Source organism: Heterodontus francisci, chromosome 35 (genome assembly GCF_036365525.1).
Source record: "Heterodontus francisci isolate sHetFra1 chromosome 35, sHetFra1.hap1, whole genome shotgun sequence".
In the NCBI taxonomy this organism is placed as follows: Eukaryota; Metazoa; Chordata; class Chondrichthyes; order Heterodontiformes; family Heterodontidae; genus Heterodontus; species Heterodontus francisci.
Genome location: NC_090405.1, coordinates 52,738,119 through 52,761,627, shown reverse-complemented (window position 1 = coordinate 52,761,627; position 23,509 = coordinate 52,738,119). Strand labels below are relative to the sequence as shown.

Sequence of the window (23,509 nt, the reverse complement as noted above, 5' to 3'; positions counted from 1 at the left end):
TACAAAAAAATACGAGTGAACAGTTTAAAGTTTTCATATTATGATCGGTGATTTAACTATATTGCTCATTTTATGAAAAAAGAATAATGACAGCACCAACATGTATTTATATAGCATCTTTAACTTTGTAAAACATCCTTAACAGTAGCATAGTCAAACAAAATTTGGCATGGCACCACATAAGGAGATATAAGGGTAGATGATCAAAAGCTCGATTAAAGAAGTGGGTTTTAAGGAGGGTCTTAAAGGAGGAAAGAGAAGTTAAGAGGTATATCAGAATTATAGAATAATTACAGGGAATTCTGGAGCTTGGGGCCTTGGCAGCTGAAGGCACAGCCACCAATGGTAGAGCAATTAAAATTGAGAATGCTCAAGAGGCCATAGTTGAAGTGTTGAGATCTCGAAGGGTTGTAGGACCGGAGGAGGTTTTAGAGATGAGGAGGGGTTAGGCCAATGGAGGGATCTGAAAACAGTAACGATGCAGCATGACCGGCACCCTCGACAAAGGCTGAATTTCAAGCCACAGTGTTGTAATCTAGCTGGTTCAGATTTAAAATGCAGACAAGTTTCTGCTGCTGCCTGCCCATCTCATAGCTCAGTCTGTGTGTGCAAGAGACAGAAACCTCAGTCAGTCATCTGCTTTTAGTCAGTGCTGTTGGGGATTTGGCTAAGCCATTAATCTGTCACCACCCTGAATCAGATGTCTCCTGTTATTTGTTTTAACTAAGCCCCCTGCTGGGTAAACGGAATAAGACAGCTCCTCGTCATAAAGGAACCATTTCATCAGACTGACGTGAAATAGATTGTACTACCGCTCATTTGTTTACTAACACCCCAAACTACAATAGTAACTAGCCTAGATATATCTCTACTAGCTCAGTTTTAAGATAATCAGCTGAATTAAACATTACATAAGGATGCATTAAAAAATCAATTCGGGCAATAGAGGTAAAGACCAAATTGTTACATTTCTATTTAATACAATGCAGGTTATTTTAGGTAATGTGCTAATGCAGGAGTGGATTAGATGAAATATTATTTAGAGCTTTTTGCACAAACTGATCTTTACCCCCACTTTGTTGCTATTTGACAGAATGACACAATGGATAACATCTTCAGTGATCCATATTTTGAGCAGCAGTTGGTTGCCAGACAGGCCAAGCCATTGTCACAGCAGGTATGGAGGTTTGCCTTCAGCAGACCTATGGAGATCCACAGCAGTCTAGGGATGTCAGAATATGATCGGGTTATGGTATGTTAATTATTTTACACAGTGGTGTACCCTCATGATCAGAGTGTGATGTGATCTTCTCATTCTTCATTTGTCATCTCCACCAACAAGAACTTGTGGTGTGTACATTTGCCCATCCTTCATCTGTCCATCTGCCAGTCTGTGAGCAGTGTTTGCTGCAAAACACTGATAGATTTTTCACTAGCTTGTTGTGACCAGGTGAGGAAAGGATTTCAGGCTCTCCTCTCGCCCCTTCTCTGGTTTGGCTGTAACAGAGTTTATCTTTTTAAACACAGTGATATTAGCTTACCACCTCAGTGAGCCCTTGCTCACTGTTCCTCGAATATAATTACAAATGAACCAATCAGACAGGGTTTCTTGAGTTTAAACAAGAAAGATGTAAGTTTATTAACCGTATCACGCTAAACCGGTTAAAATTACTAAAATAACCCGATGCATCCACGCTCACATTCATATGAGAGGCTCACACACACAACTGAATACAGCAGGGAAGAAAGAGTTGGGAGGTTGAAGTAAAGTCGGTAATAAATGGAATTCAAGTACTGAGCTGCAATGTCCTTAACTGAAGTTCAAGTCTTGGAGTCCTCGCTGTGGCCACGTGCACAATCCAGGCTTGCTTCTCTGGTTCCAGAAGGCCGAAGAGAGGTTTTATCCGTCTTCCTGGTTGTAGTCTTGAGGCTTAGAAGCTGTCACTGTGCTTTCCCTGGGACTTTGCTGGAGAGAGAGACAGAGAGAGAGATGCTTTCCTCCTGGAGTTTAGTTGCAGTCTCTTTTTCACTCTCAGGCACAATTCACAAATTCAGTGCTACACCAGCAGGTGTGTCATGTGACCACCTCGCTTGAAAACAGAAGTTCCTGGAGGGTTGTTTGAACTTCAGAGTTTGACAGACATACTCGGGGGATGGGTTTGGCTCTTTCAAAGTCAAAGGGTGTTGATGGCTTTTGATCACCACTATTGACAAACCAATCTTGCTAATTGAATCAGAGAGCATCCCAATTGTTTCAGCTAGACTGGGTAATTTACCTCTCTCCCAGCCAGCCTTTGTTTTCTCATACGCAAATGTGTGTGGCCATCTATAGCTGTTCAATTCTGCTTTTTAAAAGTTATTTGTAATGCCCAGTAAAAAGTCTCAAGCAGTGTTCCATACAATAAAATTAATACTTTCCATTTGGCATGTGTGATTTCCATCACTAGCTTAATTCAGAAAAGCTGTTTAGGGTATGGCCCACCTTCCCTACACCACCTCCCCATCACATCACCCAAATAAACCCAGCTCCCTGTCACCTGTCTTGAACTGTGACCATTGTGATCTTCTAAACTGCATTCTGCTCACCTATTATTACCTTCTCCAGCCATCGCCCAAAAAATGAACATAGGAAACTGGAAGAGTAGAAGGGATCACTGCACTCCATCTATCTAATCAAAAATAAAAAACACACCAGGTTCTCTATCCCTCATACCACTCAGTCACATTCTTTGGCAAATGTCCCTCTTGAATTCACTGATGCAGTCTGTTCTATACTTTTAACACACTCTGTGTAAAGTAATTAAACTGAAATGGTGTATCTCTCTCCCCTGCAACTACCTCCCCAGCTTAAATCCATATTTCATCACAGTTTAAATCTGTGACTCCCTTGCACAGAAATACGCTGGTCTGTGTTTGCTTCTTAGTAGATGCTGTATGTCAGGATTGTCCAAGCTTTTGTCTTCATTCCAAGGAGCCTAGAGACTTTAAATCCTTGTCCCATTAATCTGCGGATACCTTGAACTACCAATAAAAGAAAGAAAGGCTTGCATTTATATAGAGCCTTTCACAACCTCAGAACATCCCAAAGTGCTTTACAGTCCAGTGTAGTCACTGTCGTAATGTAGGAAACAGTAAGCTTCCACAAACAGCCATGTAATAATGGTTAAATCATCTGTTTTTAGTGATGATGATTGAGGGATAAATATTGCCCAGGACACCAGAGAGAGCTCCCCTTTTCTTCCATGTAGTAGCGGCATAGGATCGTTTATATTCCCCTGAGAGTGCAGACAGGGTCTTGGTTTAATGTTTCATCTGAAAGATGGCACCTCTGATAATGCAGAACTCTCTCAGTACTGCACTGCAGTGTCAGCCTAGATTTTATTTGTGTTCCAGTCTCTGGAGTGGGACTTGAACCCATAACCGTTTGACTCGGAGGCGAGCGTGCTAACCACTGAGCCACAGCCACAGCTAACAGATGCTGGTGTTCTGAATTTGGATTTATACGTTGGTGAGGTGAAAGTACTATGAAAAACTCTTTCCAAACCAATGAGCAAGTACTGCAAGCTCAAACAAAACTGAGTTTCCTGACCTTCAAGCTGGGTTGCCCGTGGCCTTAGTTTGCTTAACACCAAGTATGGAATAATTAACCAGCCTGCACTCCCTTACAACAATGCTGAAATTCTCAAGATTGTTCTTTTACCCTCCTGCCTTTCCCACCATAGCTGGAGCAGTTCAACATGTTGGAAAGCCCAGTCAATACTTTGGCAATGAGCAGCAACAACTTCTACAACCCAGGGTCCAGCGTGCACTACTCCCAGGCCTCCCTGGTGGGTTTGACTGGGAGTCACGGGAGCCTACAAGACCAGTCCCAGCTGAAGCCAAACCTGCTGTACTCCACCTGCACCGGGAACATCCCCAACATCATTCTCACAGGTGAGCAACCCGGCGCTAGCATTGTTTGGGGAGAAAGCAATAGAAGGCAAAATACTGCTGAAAATCTGAAATTAAAACAGAAAAAGATGGAAACTTTCAAAGTCAGCAAAAATCTGGAGAGAGAAACATAGTTCAGATCGATGACTTTTCATCAGACAGTGTTGATAACTAACTAACTTGATTGAATTTTTCGAGGCGGTGACTAGATGTGTAGATGAGGGTAAAGCAGTTGAGGTAGTCTACATGGATTTCAGTAAGGCATTTGATAAGGTCCCACATGGAAAATTGGTTAAGAAGGTAAGAGCCCATGGGATCCAGGGCAGTTTGGCAAATTGGATCCAAAATTGGATTAGTGGCAGGACGCAGAGGGTGATGGTTGAGGGTTGTTTTTGCGAGTGGAAGCCTGTGACCAGTGGTGTACCACAGGGATCGGTGCCGGGACTCTTGCTGTACACTACAAACAGTAATGATTTAGAAGTGAATATAGGAGGCATGATAAGTAAGTTCGCAGATGACATGAAAATTGGTGTCGTAAATAGTGAAGAGGAAAGCCTTAGATTACAGGACGATATAGATGGGCTGGTAAGATGCAGGGAGCAGTGGCAAATGGAATTTAATCCTGAGAAGTGTGAGGTGATGCATTTTGGGAGGCCTAACAAGACAAGGGAATATACAATGGATGGTAAGATGCTAGGAAGTACAGAGGGGCCTTGGTGTACTTGTCCATAGATCACTGAAGGCAGCAGCACAGGTAGATAAGGTGGTTAGGAAGGCTTATGGGATACTTGCCTTTATCAGCCGAGGCATAGAATATAAGAGCAGGGAGGTTATGATGGAGCTGTATAAAACATTAGTTAGGCCACAGCTGGAGTACTGTGTACAGTTCTGGTCACCACACTATAGGAAGGATGTGATTGCACTGGTGAGGGTGCAGAGGAGATTCACCAGGATGTTGCCTGGGCTGGAGCATTTCAGCTATGAAGAGAGACTGAAAAGGCTAGGGATGTTTTCCTTAGCGCACAAGAGGCTGAGGGAGGACATGATTGAGGTATACAAGATTATGAGGGGCATTGATAGGTTAGATGGGAAGAAACCTTTTCCCTTAGTGGAGGGGTCAATAACCAGGGGGCTTAGATTTAAGGTAAGGGGCAGGAGGTTTAGAGGGGATTTGAGGAAAAAAAATTCACCCAGAGGGTGGTTGGAATCTGGAACGAACTGCCTGAAGGGGTGGTAGAGGCAGGAACCCTCAAAACATTTGAAAAGTATTTAGATGAGCACTTGAAATGTCATAGCATACAAGGCTACAGGCCAAGTGCTGGAAAATGGGACTAGAATAGTTAGGTGCTTGATGGCCGGCACAGACACGATGGGCCGAAGGGCCTGTTTCTGTGCCGTATAACTCTATGATAGGGTTGAATGAAGTAGAGTGGGAGGAGGCTCATGTGGAGCATAAACACCAGCATGGACTTGTTCGGCCGAATGGCCTGTTTCTGTGCTGTAAATTCTGTGTAATGTGCCATCTCACCAGTACGGACCTCATTGAGGTCAGAAATGTTTCCCAGGAATTACCTTGTTTCCTTGGAATCCTACTGGAAGTTTCCAAGTGGTAAAAGAGAATTCCTCCCATTGTCTTTGGTACCAAGGTTTTAGAAGAGAAAGTTGGTTTTATTGTGCACATTAATTCCTATTGAGCGTACAGACTGTAAACAGATGGTGATGTATTGATGAAACTCTGCCTTATAATTGATAACACAACCCCGACTTATTGATCAGATAGTCAACAGATCCTTCTATACCTTTCTCCCTCATGTTTCTATCCAGCTTCCCCTTAAATGCATCTACGCTATTCGCCTCAACCACTCCCTGTGGTAGCGAGTTCCCACCCCTCTGGTTAAAAAGGTTAGTCACTTGTGTTGAGTATAGACGGGCATTTGCTGCCTTTTGAATGCTGCTGAGATCAGCAAAGAACCAGGACAATCACTGCCAAAGGGAAAGCAGCAAACAAAGAGAAGCAGTTTGTAAATTTAGGATGGTATCCTTCACCAGCCCATTACTTCATTCTTCTTCTGTTGCACTTCAGGGGACTCCCCGCCAAGCTTGTCCAAGGATATCAGCAGTGCTCTGGCCGGTGTCCCAGACATGACCTTTGACACCGATAGCCAGTTCCAACTGGACGATGAGTTAAAGATCGAACCACTTAGCCTAGATGGACTGAGCATGCTCAGTGACCCAGATCTGGTTCTGGCTGACCCCACGATAGAAGACACATTCAGGACAGACCGAGTGTAACCATCACAGCTTGTTATTTTGATGGGGTTGGTGGGAGAGAATATATATGGACACTAAAGAGTGAAGGTGAGCATTTGCAGAATGACACATCTGGAATGAGATTTATTTTTAATCATTAAAGCACTAGTCACTGCTTTTGTTTTTTTAACTGTATACTTTTCTGTGTCTGTTTAGCTGGGTTAAGGTCGAAACGTTTTTCAATTTAACTGACCATTGCCTGATAATCACCCCGGCACAGGGTACATGATTGTACCGTATTTAAATAGATGACATGTAATGCAAATTGTTTACAGATTTTAAAACTTAGCTCTTCACATCAAAACCAGAAAATCTTCATTTTATAAAATATAACTTGTCTAAATCTACATCATTCTAAACCACTAATTGAATCCCCTGTTAAGGTATAAAATTCTTTGGCATTGTTTTCACACTTGTTGCTGTTTGTACTGAACTGTGCACACCAGCAAGCCCCAGCCCTGGCCTGTGCTGTGAGATGGTCTCAGCTGGCACAGCAAGTGAGTTGCTACTGGTGCCACAATACCTGTGGGTCTGAAGAGAGGAGGAATTAGCCAAGGACTCCAGCCTAGGAAATTCACATGTTTGGCGAGGACAGTTCCACACTTGACCATAATTGCCCTTTTTGATGGACTGCCCCATCAATGTTTGCTGTGGAGGGTCACACATGAAGAATGGCCAAAAGCAAAGTAGCAGAGGGCAGCTGACAGCGGCAGGACTGGAATCCAACTCGGATCTGCACCATCAAGCGAGGAGACAGTCCAAAAAAAAACCTGATCCTTTGATTAGCAGAATGCTGTTGTTTGAAATGAACTGATGCAGGCAGTGGGCACTGGGACCAGGACCAGGAGGGCGGGCACTGGGACCAGGAGGGCGGGCACTGGGACCAGGAGGGCGGGCACTGGGACCAGGAGGGTGGGCACTGGGACCAGGACCAGGAGGGTGGGCACTGGGACCAGGAGGGCAGGCACTGGGCACTGGGACCAGGAGGGCGGGCACTGGGACCAGGACCAGGAGGGCGGGCACTGGGACCAGGAGGGCAGGCACTGGGCACTGGGACCAGGAGGGCGGGCACTGGGACCAGGACCAGGAGGGCACTGGGACCAGGACCAGGAGGGTGGGCACTGGGACCAGGAGGGCAGGCACTGGGCACTGGGACCAGGAGGGCAGGCACTGGGACCAGGAGGGCGGGCACTGGGACCAGGAGGGCGGGCACTGGGACCAGGATGGCGGGCACTGGGACCAGGATGGCAGGCACTGGGCATTGGGACCAGGAGGGCAGGCACTGGGCATTGGGACCAGGATTGCAGGCACTGTGGCTAAGCTGCAATATTGACCGTTAGCATGTTACAATTTTGTTCTTCAAAATCAAACACACACCAATTGTAAAGGAAAATTATTTCTGTCGTTCTAAACATTTTGTGAAATGTAAGAATTTTATGGAACAGGTTAAAGGCCTTATGATGAAACAAGCCTTTGGAACTCGGCTACCCCACCTTCTGTCTGACAGAGGTTAGTGCAGTAGGTAGCTGTAACTCCTCTCTTTTAAATATAATTTATAACTCCTAATTTGCAAGGCAATTGCTCAATTGTATGGGGAGGAATTTAAATAATATATAATCAAAGTTACAGATATCAAGATGATAAAATAACTATATTTTTAAATCGCTATACAATGCCTTAATAGACAGGAAAGGATTGATTGTTGTTTCAAACCCCGCAGCTGGAGGCTAGACCTGTAAGCGCACTGTGATTAGAAATTGTAGGCCTGACCCACAGAGCTTGAATGCTAATGGAATAAAATGGTGTTGTTATGGTTCACTGATTGAGATGTGAGAATTCTGTTTACGAGGGGGTGGAGCATCCCTTCTGATCAGCTGCTGATCAGACTGAAATACAGAATATTATTATTTTTTGAAAAACAAGAAATGGATTCCATCTTGTATGACCTGCCTGATTGGAATCTCTGTATGATTCATGTGGAGAGCAGAACCCTCACCGAAAGTGAAGCCAGAAGGAAATTTCTAACATATGGGTACAATTGTGTACAGACCCCGTCACCTCTCATGGTTTATAAAGCATTTCTTTTTCTTTTTCTAAGAGTTTAACGTTGGCTTATTGTGAATCTGCTTCTAAGTGTATTCTGCCTTGACGATTTTTTTTGACAATGCTTTTTCTGTTGCAAACTGTGCAGTTTGAGAATGTCAGTGGAGCAGGTTCATTACAGACTGGAGTTCTGCTATCCCTGTACTCCACACATTGGTTTGCTTGGATTGTATTTCCCGAAGTACCAGCACTGAACAGTACATCATGTAATCGTTATTCTTTCACCTCCAAGACTTTGATTCAGAGAGAATCAGGACATAGCTCTGCCTGTGCATTTCCCATTCTATTGGCCAGTAACCTTTCATCCTCGACCTCATGGGATCTGTCTCATACTGACTAAAGGTGGTTCTGTGTCATATTCTAGAACTCTTAGACACAGAGTAACCTCGTCCTCTAGAACCCAAACCATCATCTCACTCTTGATTATTACCAGGGTTAATTTCTCTCTCATACTCTGGAACCCAAAGTTTCATTTTTTAATCTGGAAAAGAGCAGTCTTTTTCCACTTCAGTATCCTTCAGCCTGCAGAAGAATGAAACAAGGAGAAGGAAATAGTGGACAGATAGCAGAGAAGGGTCTGCATTGAAATTATTATTCTTTTCATCTGTTGAAGAATTTAGTAGACATTTGCACTTTTTAAAAAAAAAACATGAAACTTCAGCACGTTACATTTTTCACCGATGTGTCCCATCTGCCTGTGATATCCTGAACTAAAAGCAGAAAATGTTGGGATTGAAGATCAGGTCCTGTAAAAGGAAATGATAAGTCAGTGATTCTTTAAGGTGGCTGAAGGAACCTTACATCAAAAACACTGAATTGTCTTTCCTTCAGATTCCCACTGACCTGTATTCCCAGATTATAACTTCTTATTTCAGCATTTGCAGTATTTATATATCTCAAATATTCAATTTCTGTTTGGTTCAGTTTCATCAATTAGTTTTGGAAGCAAGGGACAGAGATGTCTGTTCAAACCCTGAAAAGAGGGTCTTTATTCATTAGCGTGCAGAGACAGGATATTCCAGCGTCCGGATTAAAGCGGAATGCAATAGATGGGGTCGATTCCTCTGAGATCGAGTAGATTTTATGGTCTGTAAAATCATCCAGTATTTTTGGTGCTGGATCAATCCCTGTTGTATAAATGTTTTAAATACCTATATTTTATCATTTGCATTTTCTTACAAAAGGTTTTTAAAAAAGAATTTTTTTCTCAGAGACTAAATTTGAATATTACCCCACCGGTAACTTTAAGAAATCCTCAAGCACATTCTTTCTAACTGACTTGCTCACAGTGCTCTGCAGCTGCTGGAATTCTGATGTGTCCTCACTAGAGCAGGTCTCAGTGCACATGTCCTACCTAATGCTCTAAAATCCTGCAGACCTTAAGAACATAGTGATTTTTAACCTAACTCACTGGGCAGGAATGGCCTGTTTCTGTGCTAACATTTCTGTGTAACATGCCATGTGTGTGAATCCCACAGGACTGGGTGGACGGCTGATTTTACACCCCACCTAGTAGTTCTCTGTGCCGATTTGAGAACAGTGTTGTACCCGATCCCGTCAGTTTCTCCCCCGGCAGGTGGGTTACAATTGCTTACCCCCAATAGAATACTGGCCTCCTGCCCATGGATTTGAGACCCATCAGTGATTCAATTGGAAATGCACTGCCCCTTGTTTTCAGATAAACCAGGTCTGCATCATGTTTCAGCTGGTCTCAGCCTGGATTTCCCACTCCTGTCACTATTCAGTGTGCATGTGTAGACACCTGATGCAGTCTTGGCTCTCTTAGCAGGGAAAATAACCTACTCATGGCCTGGGTTGACATGTGCACTGACAGGCATAGCAGAGAGCACACTATAACTGTATCTCAATAAAAGTCTGCAACTTGAGGAAAGCTGGCGAGATGGTTGCAAAGGTTGGCTTGGAGAATGGGAATATGTTGCATGGCATCTACATAGAGCCATCCCTTGGATTGTTACATTAAAGCTGGGTTAAGCTCAGTATTGAGCTCTCTCCCTATTCCACCTTCATTATCATCATTGAATTTTATCAATGTCCATTTATTTTTAAATTCTTTTTAATTTATTCTTCCCTCTTGAACTGTAGGTCCCTGTTACCTTTTTTTGTAATAGTAGCTGGTCCATTTTAAAAAAAATAAATTACTAATTTTATTAATATTTACCATTGTGTATCAGTTTCCTGTGATATTCTTTGTTGACTTTTTGAATTCAATTATTGTGAAGTGTACAGTAATATTTAAATAGGACTTGTCCGTAAGCTAGTGTTACTTTTTGTAAAGTGTCATTTTGCATTCTCTTTCAAATAAAATATATCAAAGCAAATCTACGCAATATATGTGTCTATAGGTTTTCATTTGAAATACTGTGGATTGAAACCAGAGTGGAACTGAGCTTTTTATCAGGGAGAATTACACCAAACTTTGGGCCACCTGCCCTAATGTCTCCTATGTGGCTGTGTTTTGTCTGATTTGTCTGTGAAACACTTTGGGACACTTTACTACATTAAAGGTTCTATATAAATGCAAGTTGTTTGTTGTTGATAGTTCCCAGGGGGACTGTGATATGACCCTTTGCAGGTAGAGTGTGTGTTCCACATTAGGAAACTAAAGCCATACTCGTTTCAGCTGTTTGGTTTTTGAATGGTGTCTTGCCAATAAGCTGGGCCGTGTCCCTGCAAGTGTTCCAGAGGCTGACACCAGGTGGCAGTAACTGCTCAGGAGGAAGTGCAGTCATTGCTGTTGGATCCTCTTATTTATCAGAAATGCAAATTATCTCACAGAGAGTCACAGAAACAAGTGGAGCTGCCACATGTTGTCTGTTGGTCATTTGCAGCTCGATATTTACAGTAGCCTCCGACCCAACACCATTTCAAAATCTCCAGGAAACTGTGTGCTTTCCATCTGCGACCTTTTCACTTTATCCTTCAACCCCTTCTCCCCCCAGTAACTCAGCTATCTGTCTCTCATCTATTTCGGCTGCTGTTTCATTGGCCGGTTAGTTGGGTCAGGGGCCACAAATTCCCCTCCGCCTGTTCAGCTGTTCCTTGTCGAAGGATACCGGATATTGTGCTTGGCATTGTTCTGCGGTGGCCCAGTACAACAATCTATCCTCTTAATCCAGATTCCCATGAAGAACAGCTAATGAAAAATATAATTATTAGGATCAAGTGTTGTGTTTGGCTGTCCCTCCACTGAGGATTACATGCAATATAACATTATACTCAAAAACTTTGCAGTGACTGATCGGGGAGCCTATTTGGCCTTGGCTCTGGACTGGCAAAGCCCCAAATGTAGAATTCTCATGATGCTTTCGTGTCCCTCTCTGGCATCAAACTAACCTGTCTCTAACCTCCTCCATCCCTACAACCCTCTGAGGTCTCTGCACTTCTTCAACTATGGCCTCTGGCAAATTCCCAATTTTAATTGCTCCACCATTGGCAGCCTTGTCTTCAGCTGCCTGGGCCCTAAGATCTGGAGATCCCTCCCGAAACCTCTCCAACTCCCTGCATCGGTCTCCTCCTTGAAGACACTCCGTAAAACCAAACCTTTGATCAAGCTTTTGGTCACCTGTCCTAATGACACCTTTGGCTCAGTGTCAAATTTTGTTTGACGCTCCTGTGAAGTGCCTTGGAATGTTTTACTGTGTTAAAGGCACTACGTAAAAGCAAGTTGTTGTGTTTATTGTTATTGAACAAAAGCATCCAAGAAACTCCTAATGAAATACTGCAAACGGCAAACCAGAAATTACTGCAGTAAGAGGGAGTGCTGCACTGTCAGAGGGTCGGTACTGAGGGAGCGCCGCACTGTCAGAGGGTCGGTACTGAGGGAGTGCCGCACAGTCGGAGGGTCGGTACTGAGGGAGTGCCGCACTGTCGGAGGGTCGGTACTGAGGGAGCGCTGCACTGTCAGAGGGTCGGTACTGAGGGAGCGCCGCACTGTCAGAGGGTCGGTACTGAGGGAGTGCCGCACTGTCGGAGGGTCGGTACTGAGGGAGTGCCGCACTGTCGGAGGGTCGGTACTGAGGGAGCGCCGCACTGTCAGAGGGTCGGTACTGAGGGAGCGCCGCACTGTCAGAGGGTCGGTACTGAGGGAGTGCCGCACAGTCGGAGGGTCGGTACTGAGGGAGTGCCGCACTGTCGGAGGGTCGGTACTGAGGGAGCGCCGCACTGTCGGAGGGTCGGTACTGAGGGACCGCCGCACTGTCGGAGGGTCGGTACTGAGGGAGCTCCGCACTGTCGGAGGGTCGGTACTGAGGGACCGCCGCACTGTCGGAGGGTCGGTACTGAGGGAGCTCCGCACTGTCGGAGGGTCGGTACTGAGGGAGCTCCGCACTGTCGGAGGGTCGGTACTGAGGGAGCTCCGCACTGTCGGAGGGTCGGTACTGAGGGAGCTCCGCACTGTCGGAGGGTCGGTACTGAGGGAGCTCCGCACTGTCGGAGGGTCGGTACTGAGGGAGCTCCGCACTGTCGGAGGGTCGGTACTGAGGGAGCGCCGCACTGTCGGAGGGTCTGTACTGAGGGAGTGCCGCACTGTCGGAGGGTCGGTACTGAGGGAGCTCCGCACTGTCGGAGGGTCGGTACTGAGGGAGCTCCGCACTGTCGGAGGGTCGGTACTGAGGGAGCTCCGCACTGTCGGAGGGTCGGTACTGAGGGAGCTCCGCACTGTCGGAGGGTCGGTACTGAGGGAGCGCCGCACTGTCGGAGGGTCGGTACTGAGGGAGTTCCGCACTGTCAGAGGTGCCGTCCCTCAGTGAGACTTTAAAGAGAGGACCTGTCTCTGATTCCATAGTTTGAGCGGATTTGAAAGATCCGGTAGCCAATCTGGGAAGAGGAGCAGTGGTTTCTCATGGTCAACATTCCTCCATCAACCAAAACCACCAAAATTAGATTGTAGTCATTCGTCTCTCACTGCTGCCTTTGGGATCAGGCTGCTACATTTTTTACTAAGGGCCCTGACATTTCATAACAATCCTCTATCTATGAAGCACCTTGTGACATTTGACAGATATAATCAGGCAGTGATTATAAGTACATATCTCCCTCACACTCTGTAAAATCCAACGACTGCTTTTTAAAACTATCAAAGCTTAACTTCACTTGTCTATTTGAACTTGATGCTAACAGTTCAGGCGGGTTCTTTGGTTCCCTGATGCTCACATACAAATCAATCACTAAAAATAAAAGCAAAATACTGCAGATGCTGGAAATCTGAAGAAAAAAAACAAGAAATGCTGGAAATACTCAGCAGGTCTGGCAGCCATCTTACCAGTCAACCTGGAATGTGAGCTCCCCCACCTTCAATGTCTGGTGATCAAAGTCCGTTGTGGGTTGAATGTGTCAGGGAATGGTCCTTTGTCTACACAAGCACTGTCTGTTAGTATGTAAATGTTTTTTTCCAGCCACAGCTGATTTGTTTAAGAAGTCATTTCCTTGCTCCAGCAACAGTTTAAAATCAATGTTCATATGACAAAATGAATATGCCTCATTCTTGGCAGGTGGGGGCGGTGTCGGCATGACAGTTACTCACTGGTCCAAGCTGACACTGGGCAACCGTGTTTATCTTTAGCTGTGTATAAACCAGGAACTAATCAGTCATACTGCCCTTTTCGGTTTAGCCCAGGGAGGTGATCCGAGATTTCCCAATGTATACAAACCAGGAAGGTTCCAGGTTCACTCTTTGTTGCTGTATCTTGTTTGGACTCACTATTCTTCTTGCTCCTGCTGTTCAGTCAGTAGCATTATGCCTCGGAGTCAGAACTTTGTGGGTTCAAGTCCCATTCCAGGGACTTCAGCACATAATCCGGGCTGACAGTCCAGTGCAGTACTGAGGGAGTGCTGTACCGTTGGAGGTGCTGTCCTTCAGATAAGACATTAACCTGAGGCCCCTCTGCTCTCTTCGGCAGATGCAAAAGATCCCAAGGCCTCTATTGAGAAGAAGAGCAAGTGTGTTCTGCACTGCGACTCAGAGCTGCTCTTAAAGGCCCTCAGTCATTTCTTTACCATCTAAGTGCATAAGAAATAGGAGCAGGAGTAGGCCATTCAGCCCTTCGAGCCTGTTCCACCATTCAATGAGATCATGGCTGATCTTCTATTTCAACACCATTTTCCTGCACTATCCCCGAATCCTGCGATGTTTTTAATATGTAGAAATATATTGATCTCTGTCTGGAACATACTCAACGACTGAGTCTCCACAGCCCACTGGGCAGAGAATTTCAAAGATTCACCACCCTCTGAGTGAAGAAAATTCCTCCTCATCTCAGTCCTAAATGGCCTGCCCCTTATTCTGAGACTTTATCCCCTGGTTCTAGACTCACCAACCAGGGGAAACATCCTTCCTGCATTTACCCTGTTGAGCCCTGTAAGAGTTTTGTATGTTTGAATGAGATCATCTCTCATTCTTCTAAACGTCAGAGAATAAAGCCCAGTCTATTTAATCTTTCCTCATTGGACAATCCCTCCATCCCAGGAATTAGTCTGGTGAACCTTCGTTGCACTCCCTCTATGGCAAGTATATCTATAAGGAGGCCAAAACTGCACACAATGCTCCAGGTGTGGTCTGACCAAGGCTCTATACAATTGCAGAAAGACATCTTTATTCCTGTACTCAAATTCTCTTGTAAAAGGCTAACATACTATCTTCCTTCTTAATTGCTTGCTGTACCTGTATGTTAGCTTTCAGTGACTCATGAACAAGAACACCCAAGTCCCTATGAAGTTCAACACTTCCCAGCCTCTCGCCATTTAAGTATCCTGTATTTCTGTTTTTCTTACCAAAGTGGAAAACCTCACATTTCTCCACATTGTACTCCATTGCCAATTTTTTCCCACTCGCTTAGCCACTCCAAATCCCCTTGAAGCATCTTTGCATCCTCCTCACAACTCACACTTCCATCTAGTTTTGCGTCATCTGCAAACTTGGAAATATTACATTTAATCCCCACATCTAAATCATTGATATAGATTGTGAATAGCTGGGCCCAAACACTGATCCTTGTGGTACCCCACTAGTCACAGCCTGCCAATCTGAAAATGACCCATTTATGCCTACTCTCTGTTTTTTGTCCGTTAACCAGTTCTCAATCCATGCCAGTATATTCCCCCTAATCCCATGTGCTCTAATTTTGTTTATTAACCTCTTGTGTGGGACCTTATCAAAAGCGTTCTGAAAATCTAAATATACCACATCCACCAGTTCCTCCTTATCTATTCTGCTTGTTACATTCCAAAAACTCCAACAGGTTTGTTGAACATGATTTCCCTTTCATAAAGCCATGTCGTCTCTGCCCAATCCTACCATTATTTTATGTGTCCTGTTTTCAGTACCTTTATTATAGTTTCTAGCATTTTCCCTACGACTGTTGTTAGACTAACAGTTCTGCACTTCCCCATTTTCTCTCTCCCTCCTTTCTAAAATAGTGGGGTTACAATTGCCACCTTACAATCTGCAGCAACCATTCCAGAGTCTATAGAATTTTGAAAGATGACTGCCAATGCATCTACTATCTCTACAACCACCTCTTTCAACATTCTGGGATCGAAATCATCAGGTCCAGGGGATTTATCTACTTGAAGTCCCATTACTTTCCCTAATACTTTTTTACTAACTAATATCTTGCAGTTTCTTGTTTACACTAGTCCCTAGATTCTCCATTGTTTCTGGGAGGTTTTTAGTATTTTCCATCGTGAAGACAGACATGAAGTATTTGTTTAGTTTCTCTGCCATTTCCTTATTCCCCATTATAAATTCTCCAGATTCCACTTGTAATGGACCCTCAGTTGTTTTTGCTAATTTTTTCCTTTTTACATATCTATAGAAGCTTTCACAGTCCATTTTTATGTTTCTCGCTAGTTTACTCTCATTTTCCATTTTCCCTTTAGTTTCTTGGTCCTCCTTGACAGAATTCTAAAGTGCTCCCCATCCTCAGGCTTACCTTTTTTGGCAACTTTATACGCCTCTTCCTTTGATCCAATACAATCTTTAATTTCTTTCATTAGCCACAGTTGGAACACTTTCCTTGCTGGGTATTTGTGCATTAAAAGAATGTATTTTTGTTGTAAACTATGTATTTTTTCTTCATTGCCTGTCTACCCTGTGTACAGAGTTTTCAGGATTGGGAGCACCATTACAACAAGATTGTTGCTGATTGATATGATCCTTACTGTGCACAACTCAGTGAGGTTAAATATAACTTTACAATGGAACCATCCTGAGCTAGTTCAGACTTGCTCAAATAACGCCGCAGGAGATGAAGCAGGTGCTTTGAAATTAGTTATTTTTAATATACCAACTGTATGAGATGATTTTATTTAGGGCACTGAGCTGTAAAGCACAGGAAAATCCCAGGGTCAGACCCTGCTCTGGGCTCCGTCAGCTGATGGAAAAGTGTGAGGTGATTCACTTCGGAAGGAGTAACAGGAATGCAGAGTACTGGGCTAATGGGAAGATCCTTGGTAGTGTAGATGAACAGAGAGATCTTGGTGTCCAGGTACATAAATCCCTGAAAGTTGCCACCCAGGTTAATAGAGCTGTTAAGAAGGCATATGGTGTGTTGGCTTTTATAAGTAGGGGGATCGAGTTTAGGAGCCACGAGGTCATGCTGCAGCTGTACAGAATTCTGGTGCGGCCGCACCTGGAATATTGCGTGCAGTTCTGGTCACCGCATTATAGGAAGGATGTGGAAGCTTTGGAAAAGGTGCAGAGGAGATTTACTAGGATGTTGCCTGGTATGGAGGGAAGGTCTTACGAGGAAAGGCTGAGGGACTTGAGGTTGTTTTCGTTAGAGAGAAGGAGGAGAAGAAGTGACTGAATAGAGACATATAAGATAATCAGAGGGTTGGACAGGGTGGATAGTGAGAGCCTTTTTCCTCGGATGGTGATGGCAAACATGAGGGGACATAGCTTTAAGTTGAGGGGTGATAGATATAGGACAGATGTCAGAGGTAGTTTCTTTACACAGAGAGTAGTAAGGGCGTGGAACGCCCTGCCTGCAACAGTAGTAGACTAGCCAACTTTAAGGGCATTTAAGTGGTCATTGGATAGACATATGGATGAAAATGGAATAGTGTAGGTCAGATGGTTTCACAGGTCGGCGCAACATCGAGGGCTGAAGGGCCTGTACTGTGCTGTAATGTTCTATGTTTCTATGTTTCTATCTCGGATTGGATTCTAATGAAGACACTGCAATCAGAATCGAAGCCCATTAATTAATGAGAGCATGGATCAGCCAGGCTTCCTGCTCCTGATCAGTGCCCACGGACCCCCGCGGGGAGTGTGAGTGTGCGCAAGTAGTGTGTGAGTGAGTGTGTCAGTGTGTGTGTCTATGTGTGAGTGTATGTCTGTGCCTGTCTGTGTCTATGTGTGTGTGAGTGGTGTGTCAGTGTGAACGTGTCTGTGACTCTGTGTGTCAGTGTGTGTCTGTGAGTGTGTGTATGAGTCTGTGTGTGTGTGTGTGTGTGTGTGTGTGTGTGTGACTGTGTGTGTCCATTTGCCTGTGTGTGTCCGTGAGTGTGTGTGTGTGTATGTGTGTGAGTGTGTCGGTAAGTCTGTGTGAGTGTGTGTGTGTGTGTATGAGTGTGTGTCTGTGTGTGTCTGTGTGTGTGCATATGAGTGTGTGTGAGTGTGTCGGTGAGTGTGAGTGTGTGTGTGAGTGTGCTGAGGGATGATTGAATCGAGTTTCCCCATCGATGGTTGAACAGCTTGTTCACTGATAGTTAAATTGGGCTGAAACTGTTTCATTTCAATTTCCAGTGAAAACACTTTTCATGAGAATTGTGGCTCAGTTCAGTCCCATTCCCATTCCAATTTGAAAATTAGGAATATTTAATGGTGTGAGGAGTGAGGGGGAGAGTGGGATTAGACTGGGTGGGATATTAAAGGGTGTGGGGAGTGAGGGGGAGATTGGGATTAGACTGGGTGGGATATTAAAGGGTGTGGGGAGTGAGGGGGAGTGGGATTAGACTGGGTGGGATATTAAAGGGTATGGGGAGTGAGGGGGAGAGTGGGATTAGACTGGGTGGGATATTAAAGGGTATGGGGAGTGAGGGGGAGAGTGGGATTAGACTGGGTGGGATATGAAAGGGTATGGGGAGTGAGGGGGAGAGTGGGATTAGACTGGGTGGGATATGAAAGGGTATGGGGAGTGAGGGGGAGAGTGGGATTAGACTGGGTGGGATATGAAAGGGTGTGGGGAGTGAGGGGGAGTGAAGGGGGAGAGTGGGATTAGACTGGGTGGGATATGAAAGGGTGTAGGGAGTGAGGGGGAGAGTGGGATTAGACTGGGTGGGATATTAAAGGGTGTGGGGAGTGAGGGGGAGAGTGGGATTAGACTGGGTGGGATATTAAAGGGTATGGGGAGTGAGGGGGAGAGTGGGATTAGACTGGGTGGGATATTAAAGGGTATGGGGAGTGAGGGGGAGTGTGGGATTAGACTGGGTGGGATATTAAAGGGTGTGGGGAGTGAGGGGGAGAGTGGGATTAGACTGGGTGGGATATTAAAGGGTGTGGGGAGTGAGGGGGAGAGTGGGATTAGACTGGGTGGGATATTAAAGGGCGTGGGGAGTGAGGGGGAGAGTGGGATTAGACTGGGTGGGATATTAAAGGGTGTGGGGAGTGAGGGGGAGAGTGGGATTAGACTGGGTGGGATATTAAAGGGTGTGGGGAGTGAGGGGAAGAGTAGGATTAGACTGGGTGGGATATTAGAGGGTATAGGGAGTGAGGGGGAGAGTGGGATTAGACTGGGTGGGATATTAGAGGGTACAGGGAGTGAGGGGGAGAGTGGGATTAGACTGGGTGGGATATTAGAGGGTACAGGGAGTGAGGGGGAGAGTGGGATTAGACTGGGTGGGATATTAGAGGGTACAGGGAGTGAGGGGGAGAGTGGGATTAGACTGGGTGGGATATTAGAGGGTATAGGGAGTGAGGGGGAGAGTGGGATTCGACTGGGTGGGATATTAGAGGGTACGGGGAGTGAGGGGGAGAGTGGGATTAGACTGGGTGGGATATTAGAGGGTATAGGGAGTGAGGGGGAGAGTGGGATTAGACTGGGTGGGATATTAGAGGGTATAGGGAGTAAGGGGGAGAGTGGGATTAGACTGGGTGGGATATTAGAGGGTATAGGGAGTGAGGGGGAGAGTGGGATTAGACTGGGTGGGATATTAGAGGGTATGGGGAGTGAGGGGGAGAGTGGGATTAGACTGGGTGGGATATTAGAGGGTATAGGGAGTGAGGGGGAGAGTGGGATTAGACTGGGTGGGATATTAGAGGGTATAGGGAGTGAGGGGGAGAGTGGGATTAGACTGGATGGGATATTAGAGGGTGTGGGGAGTGAGGGGGAGAGTGGGATTAGACTGGGTGGGATATTAGAGGGTGTGGGGAGTGAGGGGGAGAGTGGGATTAGACTGGGTGGGATATTAGAGGGTGTGGGGAGTGAGGGAGAGAGTGGGATTAGACTGGGTGGGATATTAGAGGGTGTGGGGAGTGAGGGGGAGAGTGGGATTAGACTGGGTGGGATATTAGAGGGTGTGGGGAGTGAGGGGGAGAGTGGGATTCGACTGGGTGGGATATTAGAGGGTATAGGGAGTGAGGGGGAGAGTGGGATTAGACTGTGTGGGATATTAGAGGGTATAGGGAGTGAGGGGGAGAGTGGGATTAGACTGGGTGGGATATTAGAGGGTGTGGGGAGTGAGGGGGAGAGTGGGATTAGACTGGGTGGGATATTGGAGGGTGTGGGGAGTGAGGGGGAGAGTGGGATTAGACTGGGTGGGATATTAGAGGGTGTGGGGAGTGAGGGGGAGAGTGGGATTAGACTGGGTGGGATATTAGAGGGTATGGGGAGTGAGAGGGGAGAGTGGGATTAGACTGGGTGGGATATTAGAGGGTATAGGGAGTGAGGGGGAGAGTGGGATTAGACTGGGTGGGATATTAGAGGGTATAGGGAGTGAGAGGGAGAGTGGGATTAGACTGGGTGGGATATTAGAGGGTATAGGAAGTGAGGGGGAGAGTGGGATTAGACTGGGTGGGATATTAGAGGGTATAGGGAGTGAGGGGGAGAGTGGGATTAGACTGGGTGGGATATTAGAGGGTATAGGGAGTGAGGGGGAGAGTGGGATTAGACTGGGTGGGATATTAGAGGGTATAGGGAGTGAGGGGGAGAGTGGGATTCGACTGGGTGGGATATTAGAGGGTATAGGGAGTGAGGGGGAGAGTGGGATTAGACTGGGTGGGATATTAGAGGGTATAGGGAGTGAGGGGGAGAGTGGGATTAGACTGGGTGGGATATTAGAGGGTATAGGGAGTGAGGGGGAGAGTGGGATTAGACTGGGTGGGATATTAGAGGGTATCGGGAGTGAGGGGGAGAGTGGGATTAGACTGGGTGGGATATTAGAGGGTATAGGGAGTGAGGGGGAGAGTGGGATTAGACTGGGTGGGATATTAGAGGGTATAGGGAGTGAGGGGGAGAGTGGGATTAGACTGGGTGGGATATTAGAGGGTATAGGGAGTGAGGGGGAGAGTGGGATTAGACTGGGTGGGATATTAGAGGGTATAGGGAGTTTGTGTTTTTTACAACAGGACAGGATCAGACACACCTGTGATGCACAACCAGTCAAATAGCTTGCTGGCACGCTGTGGCCTGACCCATGAAGAAGAATCACTTTGAGGACTGTGCCAGCTCTTGCAGAACCAGCAAGTCTGTATATTCCGGAGAGGGAGAGAAATGTGGGAGCGAGTTAAATAGAAGTGTTTTTTAAAAATAAAACCTCAACATGGTTTTCCCAGTATCGGATCAAAGAATGTCCATTTAGTTAAGGAAAAGCTGTCAGCTGTTGGACCCACCCAGCTGTATAAATAACCAGCTCCAGTGACCCAAATACCGTTCTTTAATTTACTTCCCCTCTTTAATGATGTTCTTGAGTAAAGGACATGGGCTGAGCTCAAACACGGAAAGACTTGGTGCAGAATGTCAGTCGGAGCTAGTGAGTCCCACTCGTCACAATCTACTCCACGTCAGGACCACTACTGCTTCTTTGAAGCTTTTGGGAAGCTGGTTCCCTGTCAGGGGGGTCTTACGTCTGGAGCTGTCCTTCTGTTGCCAGGGAGTATGAGTGTTATCACACAGAGTGCTGGCTGTGAGGGTCCCATGTGAAATGAGTTTAACCCAGTCTCAGTCTCAGATCCAGTGGGCATCAGTCTGCCCCTAATTTGGCATTCGATTGCCAAGCTCACGGGCTGTTTGCAGTGTAAGTGCCACGTTGGTCAGCCTGGGTCAAGCTGTTTGTTTGTATGGGACCTTTGATGGATCTTTGGGGACCTCTTGTAAAGAAAGCGTGAGTTTTCCTTTCATTGTCTTAAAGCAGAGAGTGAACACGTTCGGAAATGCAGTTACTGTTTTGTGGGCAATGTCTCCCATTAGTTGCCAGACATTTCACACTAACGATACTCACAGATCCTGGCACTCTGACTGAGTTTATACACAAACCTCTCAACCCCAAACAGGACAAAGCAGTGAGTGAGAAATATAAAGGCAAATAGGGAAACAGAGACACAGAGTGAGAACAAATCAGAAAGAATAAGAAACAGAGAAATTGAGATAGAAATGGAGAATGAGAAAAGATAAATCAGTATTCAGGTCTAGAGAGAGTGAGCGAGGTAAAGACAGAAATAGAAAGCTAGAGGCACAGGGAAATAAAGAGAGAAAAAACACAGGGGAGAGACAGAGGGAGGGAGGAGGAGGGAGACAGAGGGAGGGAGGAGGAGGGAGACAGAGGGAGGGAGGAGGAGGGAGGAGGAGGGAGAGGGAGGGAGACAGAGGGAGGGAGGAGGAGGGAGACAGAGGGAGAGGGAGGGAGACAGAGGGAGGGAGGAGGAGGGAGACAGAGGGAGGGAGGAGGAGGGAGACAGAGGGAGGGAGGAGGGAGACAGAGGGAGGGAGGAGGGAGACAGAGGGAGGGAGGAGGAGGGAGACAGAGGGAGAGGGAGGGAGACAGAGGGAGGGAGGAGGAGGGAGACAGAGGGAGGGAGGAGGAGGGAGACAGAGGGAGGGAGGAGGGAGACAGAGGGAGGGAGGAGGAGGGAGACAGAGGGAGGGAGGAGGAGGGAGACAGAGGGAGGGAGGAGGAGGGAGACAGAGGGAGAGGGAGGGAGACAGAGGGAGGGAGGAGGGAGACAGAGGGAGGGAGGAGGAGGGAGACAGAGGGAGGGAGGAGGAGGGAGACAGAGGGAGGGAGGAGGAGGGAGAGGGAGGGAGACAGAGGGAGGGAGGAGGAGGGAGACAGAGGGAGAGGGAGGGAGACAGAGGGAGGGAGGAGGAGGGAGACAGAGGGAGGGAGGAGGGAGACAGAGGGAGGGAGGAGGAGGGAGACAGAGGGAGGGAGGAGGAGGGAGACAGAGGGAGGGAGGAGGGAGACAGAGGGAGGGAGGAGGAGGGAGCGTCCGCAGGTTTTATGATTTTTTTGCCGGATCATTTCAAACCTGAGAAATGTGGAATGGGCGGAGCGGAGACACTCAATCACCGTCAGTGCGAGAGAAGAGCGCAGTGCAGGAGAGAGAGAAAGTGAGGAGAGAGGTAAAGGAGAGAGGGAAAGGGGTAAAGGAGCGGGAGCGGAGTAAAGGAGAGGCAGAGGGAAGGAGAGGGTGGAGAAAGGAGGGAGGGAGAGGGAGGGAGAGGGAGGGAGAGAGTGGAGGGAGGGAGAGAGAGAGTGGAGAGAGGGGGGAGGGAGAGAGTGGAGGGAGGGAGAGAGAGAGGGGAGGGAGGGAGTGGAGAGAGGAAGGGAGTGGAGGGAGGGATAGAGTGGAGGGAGGGAGGAAGGGGAAGAGGGAAGGGAGGGGAGGGGGGAATGAGGGAGGGGAGGGGAGGAGGGAAGGGAGAGGTGGGGACGGAAAGGTTTGCCCCAGTAAACAGCTGACAGCGAGCGACAGACATTTCCAGAATCTATAAAAACCCGGAGAATCTGTGAAGATTTGGGGATGAGTTACTAAAGGAAAACTGCTGCTCACTGAATTAACCATTCGGATTTGTTCTTGAAGGAAAGGTAGTGTCTCTACCTGTCCCGAGTCTGTCTCTACCTGTCCCGAGTCTGTCTCTACCTGTCCCGAGTCTGTCTCTACCTGTCCCGGTCTGTCTCTACCTGTCCCGAGTCTGTCTCTACCTGT

At 46.7% G+C, this 23,509-nt stretch overlaps 2 protein-coding genes across 13 annotated transcripts in view; both read left to right on the top strand.

Annotated features, from left to right (window-relative positions):
- The window catches only part of crtc3 (CREB regulated transcription coactivator 3), a 79,788-nt gene extending 69,102 nt beyond the window's left edge, over nt 1-10,686 (top strand). For 3 of the 4 annotated variants that reach the window (XM_068015610.1, XM_068015609.1, XM_068015608.1), the window contains 3 exons: nt 1,094-1,252; nt 3,723-3,933; nt 6,014-10,686. In XM_068015610.1, the coding sequence (XP_067871711.1) occupies nt 1,094-1,252; nt 3,723-3,933; nt 6,014-6,222 (579 nt within the window). In that variant the 3' untranslated portion in view covers nt 6,223-10,686. The remainder of the gene's footprint in view (nt 1-1,093; nt 1,253-3,722; nt 3,934-6,013) is intronic. The other variant, XM_068015611.1, reaches the window with a different exon arrangement.
- The window catches only part of adamtsl5 (ADAMTS like 5), an 89,397-nt gene continuing 72,152 nt past the window's right edge, over nt 6,265-23,509 (top strand). For 3 of the 9 annotated variants that reach the window (XM_068015618.1, XM_068015615.1, XM_068015612.1), the window contains exon 1: nt 23,255-23,388. The gene's annotated coding sequence lies outside the window, so the exon portion shown is untranslated. Of the gene's footprint in view, nt 6,289-21,311; nt 21,334-22,855; nt 22,923-23,254; nt 23,389-23,509 lie in introns of those variants that run through there. The other 6 variants (XM_068015623.1, XM_068015621.1, XM_068015614.1 and 3 more) reach the window with 6 other exon arrangements.